This window comes from Solanum tuberosum, unplaced genomic scaffold (assembly GCF_000226075.1).
Source record: "Solanum tuberosum cultivar DM 1-3 516 R44 unplaced genomic scaffold, SolTub_3.0 scf00511, whole genome shotgun sequence".
Lineage (NCBI taxonomy): Eukaryota > Viridiplantae > Streptophyta > Magnoliopsida > Solanales > Solanaceae > Solanum > Solanum tuberosum.
Genome location: NW_006239438.1, coordinates 38,013 through 49,047, shown reverse-complemented (window position 1 = coordinate 49,047; position 11,035 = coordinate 38,013). Strand labels below are relative to the sequence as shown.

The window sequence follows — 11,035 nt, the reverse complement described above, 5'->3', positions numbered from 1 at the left end:
AGTTAACTTTGTCTCCTGTGTATTTATACCATTTATTCGTTGACTAATAAGACAAGTTATTCAAGTTATTCTTCCTACCTTATTAGTGACATGGTATCAGGGCCAAGCTTCTGATTTGCCCGTATTGGGTCAGCAACTCTACCGGGAAATTGACTACTTTTTCGGTAGTTGCCTAACTGTTGGAGGTGGTCGCCTTGATTTTTTTGGTTTCTTTGTGGTGGTTTCAGATCATATAGCCACGTTTGAAGAAAGGGAAGATTTATTTTGAAAAAAAATAAACAAATCTTCATACCAGATTCTGTTGTTTCTTTGTTGGTCAGGTTTGAGTTTCTTATATGTTGTTCTGTTTCTATGTTTCTGAAGTAATATTTAGGAGGCTGCCTGTGTTAGAAACTATCTTTGGTGGACTCCCTGTTCAGATCAAATTGTGACTTATTTGGGTCTTCTTCCTTCGTTACAATTTGAGACTTGTTGGGTTTTTTTGTTAGTTCTCTGAGTTTGTTTGACTGGATTCAGATTTGCTTGATTCTTTGATTTGTTCGAGAGATTCACTGGATTGGAGTTTTATTTCTGTCCAACAGAGACTTGGTTTGGATAATTCCAGCTTTGGACAATTTTCTATCAATTTATTTTGATATTGTGAGTTGGGGAAATGACTGCTTCTAGTTCAATATCTGATAAAATGATTTTGGTTTTCGCTGAAGAATTTTCTGAATTCTCTCAATATCAGAAATCATTGAAGGAATCCACTTCAGTTAATGTTTTTACTGAGTCAACTAAAACATGTCTTATGACCTCTTCAAATAAATGGGTCATTGATTCAGGTGCTACAAATCACATGACATGTAATCCTAACAATTTTTCTAGCTTTCAATCACACAAAGCACCATCTCCAGTTACTGTAGCCGATGGATCAACTTGTAATAGTGTTGGATATGGGAATATTAAGCCAACCTCTTCTATTACCCTGTCATCTGTACTTAGTCTACCAAAGTTGGCTTTTAATTTGATTTCTGTAAGCAAAGTTACTAGAGATCTTAATTGCTATATTTCGTTCTTTCCCGATCATTGTTTGTTTCGTGATCTTAAGACAAATCAGGTCATTGGTAAAGGGCATGTAGTTGATGATCTCTACATCCTTGATGAATGGGAGCCTCGATTTGTTGCATGCTCTAGTGTCGTGTCTCTATCTGAAGCACATTGTCGATTGGGACATCCTTCTCTACCTCTGTTAAAGAAGCTATGTCCTCAGTTCCATAATATTCCTTTATTGGAATGTGAATCCTGTCGATTTGCAAAACATCACCGCAACTCATTAAGTCCAAGGGTTAACAAGCGGGCTGAGTCGACTTTTGAGTTAGTTCATTCTGATGTTTGGGGACCGTGTCCTGTCGTCTCCAAAACTGGGCATAAGTATTTTGTCACTTTTGTGGATGATTTCTCACGGATGACTTGGATTTATTTTATGAAGAGTCGTTCTGAAGTGTTTACTCACTTTTGTGCCTTCTACGCTGAAGTTAAGACTCAGTTCAATGCTTCGGTACGTATTTTAAGAAGCGACAATGCCAAAGAATATATGTCAGAACTGTTTCAGACATACATGAGACAACGTGGTATTCTCCACCAGTCTTCATGTGTTGATACACCCCCTCAAAATGGAGTTGCTGAGAGGAAGAATAGGCATCTACTTGAGATAGCTCGGGCACTTTTGTTCCAAATGAAGGTTCCTAAACAGTTTTGGGCAGATGCGGTCTCCATGACTTGTTTTTTGATTAATCGCATGCCATCTACTGTGTTTGTTGGTAACATGCCTTACACTGTTCTTTTTCCAAACAAGTCACTATTTCCTGTTGAACCCAAGATATTTTGGAAGCACATGCTATGTTCGAGATGTTCGACCATTTGTTACCAAGTTAGATCCCAAGGCATTGAAGTGTGTTTTTCTAGGCTATTCTCGCCTTCAGAAAGGGTATCGATGTTATTCTACTCAACTTGGGAAATATCTTGTGTCAAGTGATGTGGTATTTTCAGAGACTACACCATTCTTTTATGCACCTCCCAGTTCTACAAGCCAAGAGGAGGAAGATGAGTGGTTAGTGTATCAAGTCACCAGTGTTTCGACAAAACAATCAGATTTTATTTCTCCAACTCCCAATTCTTCTGTGGATCATCACTCACCCGTTGTACCTTCCGTGCCTGCCCCATCTACACTAGCAAGACCACCAATTGTTCAAGTTTACTCTAGGAGGCGAGAGACCAATGATTCTTGTCATGAACCTATTTCTTCATCATCTGACCCTCCTCTGTCTGCTCCTCCAGAAAACCTTGATCTCCCTATTGCCCTTCGCAAAGGTACACGTGCCTGCAAATCTACATATTCCATTGCTAATGTTGTTTCCTATGATCGCTTATCCTCTACTTCTAGATTTTGATTGTTTCTCTAGACTCCGTCTCTGTACCCAAAACAGTGAAGGAGGCTTTGAATCATCCTGGATGGTCTAATGCAATGCTTGATGAAATACATGCCTTAGAGGAGAACCGCACATGGGATTTGGTGGATTTACCTAAGGGAAAGAAACCAGTGGGATGTAAGTGGGTCTTCACAGTTAAAGTTAATCCAGACGGTTCCATAGCAAGACTTAAGGCTAGACTTGTGGCTAAAGGGTATGCTCAGACATATGGAGTAGATTATTCTGACACATTCTCTCCGATTGCCAAACTCACTTTTGTTCGCTTGTCTCATATTAATTGATTACTTTTCATTTTGCACGGTACTGAAGAAATTATAAATAAGAAAATAACTTTACTAATTCAACATTTAAAAAACTTTGTGAGAATTTTACAAACAAATGTGACACTTTCAAAAGGAATCAACGGCAATATGGGAAAATTTTAAATAATGTTTTGTTGATTTAGTAAGATGATCAACTTACGTGGCATATATAGAATTTCAAAAATTAATTATTTTTTATATGTCTTTTAAATATTTAACATAATTTTCAGATCATATATGTTACTTCTCCTGTCCCAATTTATGTAGCACTGATAAGATTTTTTTGAGTCAAGTGATTTTTTATATGTATTTTATAATTTTTAAATTGTTAATTGTTGTGATTTATAAATTGATACCAATAGAATTTTGAGAATCAATTAAATTTTTTTATATAACTTTTAAATATTTAAGTTGTTAATTATGATGATTTATAGTGTTATTTATATTTATACAATTTTTAGATATATAACAAAATAGAAAAAAGACATAATTTTTCCATATTTGGTAAACAAATAAAGTAATTAGCATTTTAAAAAAATGATTTTGCCATAAAAAATAAAATGAAAGAAGTTATGAGGTATAAATAAAGAAAAGGAAATATGAAGTGGGACCTATATTACATGCATTAATTAATAGAAGGAAAGTGGAGAAAAAGAATGGCCCACATGCATGGAAAGTAGGCAATTTTTTTTGCGGCTGAAAAGTAAAACGTGGAAGGGCTTTTATGTCCCAAATTTTAAAAGTACAACTACAAAAAAAGTTAGCTATGGTGAGTCTCCTTGCTTTTGGAAGATTTCATTTACTTTTCAGTTTTGTTAGGAAGTCGTAGGTCTTGTCTCGACTTCCATCTTCGTCAGTTAGAAGCTTCATAGATAGATTGTAGAGTTTCAGAAGTCTGTTCATTTATTTTATTAAATGTTTTAAAGAATTAAGTTGCCTATTTTATGGCGAGTTGAATAATGTATTTTTATTCGTAGTTTTTCTTTGATTTAAAGATTTGCAAAGTTGAGTTCATGAATTTTATTCAGTTTTTAAGCTTTGCATGCTTGAATCAGTTTTCCGCTTGTAGTCAGCCAAGATGAGGGTTCGCTTGGGGACCAGCAATGGTTCTCGAGTGCCAGCCACGTCTAGGGTGTAGGCTCAGGTCGTGACACTCTGACTTAGAGAAAACACCAAAGAAAACCATGTCATCTATCGATCTATCGCATAACAATATGGTTTATTCAATATATTTACATCAACACGACTGGACCTTACCAAATTTCAGGTCAACTATTTGAACATGTTGAAGATAACCAACATCATCGTTTGCTACATGTCTATCGATACTTTAACATGTTGAACACTTCAAAGGGAAAGCTTTAAACAACACTTGCATTTGCTTAACTCCTAAGGCAAATATCTCTCACGCGCCTCAATTTCATGGGAGTGTGTCACATAAGCCAAAAGATGTACAAAATTACAAAAAATAAATAAAAATCATGGGGTAATAGGACCTTAGTTTAGTTAAGGTGTATCTATGAGATTTCGATCATAGTCTAGAGGGTAGTTGTGCCTTATCCCATTTATTGTATTAGTATTAGCTTCTTTCATAATTAAGTAAGAGAAATATTTCTTATCTCTTAAAATAGTGTGTGTTGTGCCACTATCTATAAGACATATATCATCATAATTGATTTTGGATCCATATGATGACTGGGGAATTTTCATATTCTTCATAAAAATAAAAGATATTATAAGAACGTAAAAAACTAACCACATAAGAAACTTTAAGAAATTATACTAAAAATGTAGAAATTAGTAAAGACATAATGCCTTAAGAAAAACATTTAAGAAGAACAACATTGTTGCAAACATAATAGAAAACCAACAATTATTCTTATAATTTTATTCCTAGTTAGATGATCAGTTCTTCAATCAATATTCTCATAAAAGTCTTTAACTTTCAGATGAGTAATATTTGGGAGGCCTTCAAAGTCATCATCTTTATAAACAAGATTTGCATCAATATCATCATATTTATTTGAGGAAGCTGCTTCATTCTTATCATTCTGAAAGGTCAAGTGTGCCTCTACATTAGTATTTTTTCTATTGAGAGAGGCTTGATAAAGTTTCACAAAATGACCAGGCGTACGACATTCACGTGCCCAATGACCTTTCATACCACTTCAATGACAAATATTGATTCTACCTCGAGAAGGATTATTTTGAGAAATTTTGTTATTCTCGTGTTTATTTCCACCATAATGACGATAATTATTTCGTCCTCTACCACGTCCACGATCATGGCCAAGACCACGATCACGTCCACAAGAATTATTTTCTCTTGATTCAGACTGATTATGTGTTGCTACAACATTCGCTTCAGGGAGTGGAGCAGACTCAGTGGGACGGATTTCATGATTTTTCATCAACAAAGTATTATTCCGCTCAGCCACAAGTAGGCATGTAATTAATTCAGAATATTTCCTAAACTCCTTTTCACGATATTGTTATTGTAACAACACATTTGAAGCGTGAAAAGTGGAAATGTTTTCTCAAGTAAGTCATCATCAGTGATAGTACTCCACATAATTTTAATATGGAACTTACTTTATGAATAACAGAATTATACTCAGTTACAATTTTAAAATCTTGGAATCGAAGGTGTATCCACTCATATCGAGCTTTTGGTAACACCATAAGTTTTAGGTGGTCATATCAATCCTTCAAATTAATCCATAATTCAAGAGGGTCTTTCACAGTTAAATATTCAATTTTTAATCCCTCATGAAGATGATGTCGTAAAAAAATCAAGGCCTTCGCTTTATCCTGACTTGATGTTTTATTTTCTTGTTTAATAGTATCACCAAGACCTTTCGGTAATATCAAGTGCCACAAACTCAAGCTTTGATAAGTTTGACATGATGAACAATGTAATAGAAATTTAATTTATCCAAAGAAAATTAGAGCTTCGTGCTGATAACGTGTTTTAAAATAAAAATATTAAAGTAAAAGAAGAAAGGAAGAGAAAGAAGCAGAGAAGTAGTTTTCTTCTCAAAGGGATATCTGTTTCTATTACAATGTAATGCCCCTTTTATAAGGGTGAAATTACTTGGAGAGATGAATAAGCTACAGTAAATGTAGGTCTCTATGGACATCCACTTGTTTACAACAATGATCACATTCTTATATTTTGACCCTAAACTCTAGATCCGACCTTAACCCCGATTTGAAACCCAACCCAAATTTGGGAACCGAGATCCAACCACGAGTTGAGACCAAGCCCCGACTTTGACCCAAAATTGGAGATCCGACCTTGACTCAAGAGTCAGGACCCAAGATCCAACCCCAATCCAGGATCGACTTCGACCCCGATCCTAGACCCGACCTCATCTTGGGACTAGACTCCTAAGACCCTTACCCATAGAAAATATCAAGTAAAGATCTAGTAATAAATCTAAATTAAAGAAAATCTATAAAATGGGATAGAATTAAGCTAAATATTTAAAATAGAATATCCTTGATTACACAAATTATGCATATATGCCAAATATTTAACAACAGCTTAGGCAATGATTTTGGACACTGTTACATAACTTACATTAACACAAGAAACAATAAACTAAATTATTTATTTCTTAAGACATAATATTATATATATTTAGTTGTGTTCTAATGGTACTTGGACATTTTTGCGGTATTCAGCCAAACCCCACAATGGAAATATATTTCTATATGCTGCATAGTGCAACATGCAATTCTTCATGACAACTCCAGTTATTCCCTGCACATATTTATAAAGTCAAATAAGTGCAATATTTTGATAAAACTGGTTTTAGCAATCTCTGTTCTTTGAGAAATTGTTTTGCCAGTTTGAAAGGGATTGTTTCTTTATATCAACTAATCAAGGAAAGAAGTTCAAACATGTCATCGGACTTTAAGAAATGGCTCAGTCATGCCATATGTTAATAGTTGGGCTATTTATGTCATCACCGTGACAACAGTCCACATTTGTGTCACTCTTTACTGAAAGTTCGATGGCATATTTGAACTTTTTTTCCATTAATCAAATATCATTCAAATATGACCAGATTGTTTAAAGTCAACTATATGAATCATCTATATTCGCTTTGTTTTACTACAGTCAATTTTGTTCCAGTAACAGCTTGTTCTTTTAACGGTCAAAGAATCTTCTCCTTTGTTTAACTTGTAATTTACAGAGTAATTACCTGTTGTGGGAAGTCACCATCTTCCATTTGAGAATTAATCAAAAGCCTAGCCGCACGGTGGAGGGGTCTTGGATCTCTATCAACCTGTCCAAAGGAAAGTTGGTAAAGAACACTTATAAAGAAAAGTTCTACTCTGATTTTGTTATAAATTACAGCATTTACTAATGGCATGATACATAAACAAACCTTCAAACTTGGCTTCAACCGACAAGTAAGCACTCCAACTTTGAAAGGTCACATCTAGACACCTCAACTTGGTCTCAACTGGAAACTAAACACTCCAACTCGTCTTCATTGTGTCTCGTGGCACATAAATTTTGAAGGTGTCTAGATGATTATTTTGTAAGTTGAAGTGTTCAACTGACACAGTGGAAACGAGTTGAAGTGCCTAGATGTGCACTCTCAAAGTTGTAGTGCTTAATTGTCAGTTGAGAGCAAGTTTGAGTGATGTTTATGTATTATGCTTTTACTAATAGTAACAAGGAATTAACCTGGCCAGAGTGAATCAATCCCATCAATGCCCATGCAGTTTGTACAAGATTTGAGTGTTCTGTTTCAAGCTCTCTATATACCTGTTTGTTCAAATACAAAGCTAAGTCACAGTTATCTTTTCCAGATATCTTTATACTTCATCCTATTCTTTAAGGGTAAAAATGCATGTCAATAGAAAACTTAAGACTTAAAATATTTAGTATTGGAATGAAACGGTTCCAAATGGAGTTGGATGCATGTGCAGAGTTCATATAACCTACTATGTTGCATGGACGCTCCAAAAATGTTGTTGCAGATCTTCCAAAAATGCACAACTTTTGGAGGATCCAACATGCACCAAGTGACATTCTGAGAAACATAGCATATAATTGACCTTAACAATGCACAAACTGAGACGTATGTGTATTTATTGTTGTTTAACGTAGCTTTTGTGCTTTTACATTACCTTGTCAGGACAAGAATGATAGCTTTCTCCCCAACCACCATTAGACCTTTGTCTTCGTAACAGAAATTCAACGCCTTTCCGAACAGCCGCAGAGTTGCTGTAACTCTTGCCTGCTGCAGCAAGCCCTCCAAGAGCAAACCAGGAAGCATATGTAAAGCACACACCCCAGGAACCATACCTATTGACATGATAATCGTGTCATATGTATCGACAGAGCAGAACGTTCAAGGACTCGCAAGAAAAATATCATATACCATGAACCATCAGGATTCTGTACATCGTCAAGATATTTAACAGCATTATCAATGAAATTGTCAATCTCTGTGGTCCGGTGTCCAGGGTATAGCTTTTTAAACAGAACTAGTGCTTGTATTGACGCGCCAGTGCACTCAACATACCTGGATTGACATGTAATCAGTGTGAAGTTGTTGTTAGAATAGGAATAGTTTATAGTCTCCTGCTTGGTAAGGGATTGTATTATAGTGTCTATAAATAGGGTTTTGACAGAATCTTACTCATGCTCAATGATAATGTCCGCAAAAAGTTCAGTAGGATTGAGCAACTGTCAGTGAATATAACACAACAAGAAAGTTACATATTCAGGTTCTGGATGACTATAGAAGAAGTTGAATGCTGTTAACAATCTCGAAATGAAGCAAATAGATAAAATTCCTATACTGTGAATCTCAAACTAAAACAATTATTTTACTTTACCTCTAAATACTGTGAGGCCCCTACAGGCTCCCAAGCGGCTAAACCCCCATTTTTGCTCTGCAATTTTATTTAAATGGATCTCAATATTGCTAGAAATGTGCCAAATGATGAGTGACTAAATTCAGAAAATATGAATTTATAACATAGGTAGCCATGTATTGGACTATTCGAGGTAAGATATAGGTTTCTCTTGGAATAAAGTACAAGCAGCAGACAACTTCAGATTGAATGACTAGTGATTTTAGGACACATTAGTCAGTTTTTACCTGGAAGGTAAGAATAACATCCACTGAGTCATACAATCGTGCAGGTTCAATTGCCTCACCAACTAATTCTTCAGGCATTGTAGAGAAGAAAATGCATCACTAGAGAAACAAAATTAAGAAGATATCAGGCAATCTACAAGCATTATCATCTTGCTGCTTTTCAGTAATTACAAGAAGTTGGAATCTTATTTTATTGAATAGATAGTTACCTTTAATGCATCGGCAGTGGAATCAGATACTTGCCATCCATGATCTTGATCTGAAAAAGTCCACGATCCTTTTGAGATATGCCGATACATCCCTTTAAAATCACCAGAAGGATTGTCCTTCACCTAGCAACAAAGTCACTTACATTAATAAGGTACACATTTTGAAAGAGCTGTTATGCTCATGATTTAAACATCCAACTTGCGATGTTTTTATGAAGTCATGTCCTTTTTTAAGAGTATCTAATATCTCATCATTCATCTCACTGGCCAATAATGCTTGAATAGCAAAACTAGTATCCCATGCTTGACTACCGAAACTCTGCAATTCAACGACAAATACTCACCTATTTCAGTAAGAATTGTTTGCATCATTTCAGAATAGGAAAAGGGGCTAGTTTTTTATTTTACAAACGCGTGTTTAAGTGTAAAACAGATGCTATTTCTTAACTCATTGTGGTTTGTGAAATAGTATGATTTCCTTGATTACAAAAGATAATTCATATATACCAACCTGCATTTTCATTCCATCTTCAGCTACCCATAAATAATCTGGAATCCGAGCAAGATGTTTTTTGAAATAACTGCCATTTGGATCCTCAACCCAACAAGCAAGCATACACAATACCTACACCATCCATGTGTTACAGAAGTGTCAGAGGATTGAAGTCGTTAAGAAAATGCAGGTATTTTGTAATTTGTCCAAAATGAATAAGTTGTCATACTTTATTAACACATCCAATGGTGATGTATCGGCTATTCTCGTCTTCATAATGTATATGTTTCATGGTAACTTCAAGAGCTTTATTTCTCAGCTTGTTGAAAGGCCAACGAGTCAATAGAGGCTCGGTACATATGTTGAGACTATCCCACATCAAATCTTGAACCCATGGATGAGGGTAATAGAGATCCTCCTAGCGCAACAAGTTTGTGTTTGAGCATTTGTACAAAATAGTATGATATCTATACTAACTTGAACACCAAGGACTCATTTGGTCCGTAGACAAATTTATAGAGGGATAAATAATATTGAATATTATGTTGAGATTTATTTCTGATCTCAATAATCAAACGACCCTTGATAGTCATACCTTTGCACATAAATGGCGTACTCTTTTCCAGTTAATTTCATCGTATGGTTGACTATATAACTCAACCCTCAATTGCAAAATGAGAGGTGTGATTGGACCAACAAATCTCTTCCCATAGAGATAAGACATTGGCATGTAAACCATTCGACAGTAACACCACATTTTTGCTGCATTTAGATTAAGAGTCAAAATACTTGGTAGATCAATATATGGACACCAATGGAGAATGACATCAACCAGAAAACATTGCATAGCAAATCCTTAAAACTAATATCTACAATAAAATGAACTGAGAATTTTAGGATGTGTATGTGTAAGCAATAACAAATATTGATCAACCTGGATTCATAGGAAGAAAAGATGGAAGAATCCAAAACTCAGGGGGCATTGGATTGGTTCCTAACCACTCAAAAGCTCCAAGAATCTGAATGACAAGAAGGAAGATTTATCAGCAACAAGAAGACACTAAATCTTTAGTAGTATAAGAGAAACTCGTTAAATTATCAGCAACAAGGAGGCCAAGTTAGAGAGCATATTTATGTATTATGCCAATAATTTAACGAGTTTCTTTTATACTACTAAAGATAAGAAAGAGCTTTTGCAAAATCAGGTCACCTAAATGATCACAACTAACTGTCCACAATAAGTGCAGTGATAAGAACCTAAAGGTTGAAATCCACTAACCATCCACAATAAGGGCAGTGCTAAGAACCTAAAGGTTGATTCCACTAACCATCCACAATAAGTGCAGTGATAAGAACCTAAAGGTTGATTCCACTAACCATCCACAATAAGGGCAGTGCTAAGAACCTAAAGGTTGATTCCACTAACCATCCA

At 35.2% G+C, this 11,035-nt stretch overlaps 2 protein-coding genes and 1 long non-coding RNA gene across 3 annotated transcripts; all 3 read right to left on the bottom strand.

The window, feature by feature from the left end:
* Positions 1–6,953: 6,953 nt before the first annotated feature.
* On the bottom strand, positions 6,954–8,324 carry LOC107057717 (beta-amyrin synthase-like; the record flags this gene model as incomplete). The annotated part of the gene is made up of 4 exons (XM_015304177.1): positions 6,954–7,068; positions 7,476–7,556; positions 7,922–8,099; positions 8,176–8,324. Coding segments are annotated over 4 exons (507 nt in total), but the record flags the coding sequence as incomplete, so codon positions are not given.
* Positions 8,325–8,433: 109 nt separating this feature from the next.
* LOC107057707 (uncharacterized) lies at positions 8,434–8,957 on the bottom strand. The gene is made up of 3 exons (XR_001472032.1): positions 8,902–8,957; positions 8,636–8,692; positions 8,434–8,483 (listed from the first exon to the last, which is right to left on the bottom strand). It is a non-coding gene; the product is annotated as an uncharacterized lncRNA (long non-coding RNA).
* A 43-nt stretch (positions 8,958–9,000) lies between these two features.
* LOC102600122 (beta-amyrin synthase-like) lies at positions 9,001–10,634 on the bottom strand. The gene is made up of 6 exons (XM_015304176.1): positions 10,538–10,634; positions 10,199–10,365; positions 9,833–10,021; positions 9,622–9,735; positions 9,111–9,233; positions 9,001–9,054 (listed from the first exon to the last, which is right to left on the bottom strand). The coding sequence occupies exons 1-6, from the start codon at positions 10,584–10,586 to the stop codon at positions 9,001–9,003; spliced, it is 696 nt and encodes a 231-aa protein (XP_015159662.1). The 5' UTR covers positions 10,587–10,634.
* Positions 10,635–11,035: the final 401 nt, after the last annotated feature.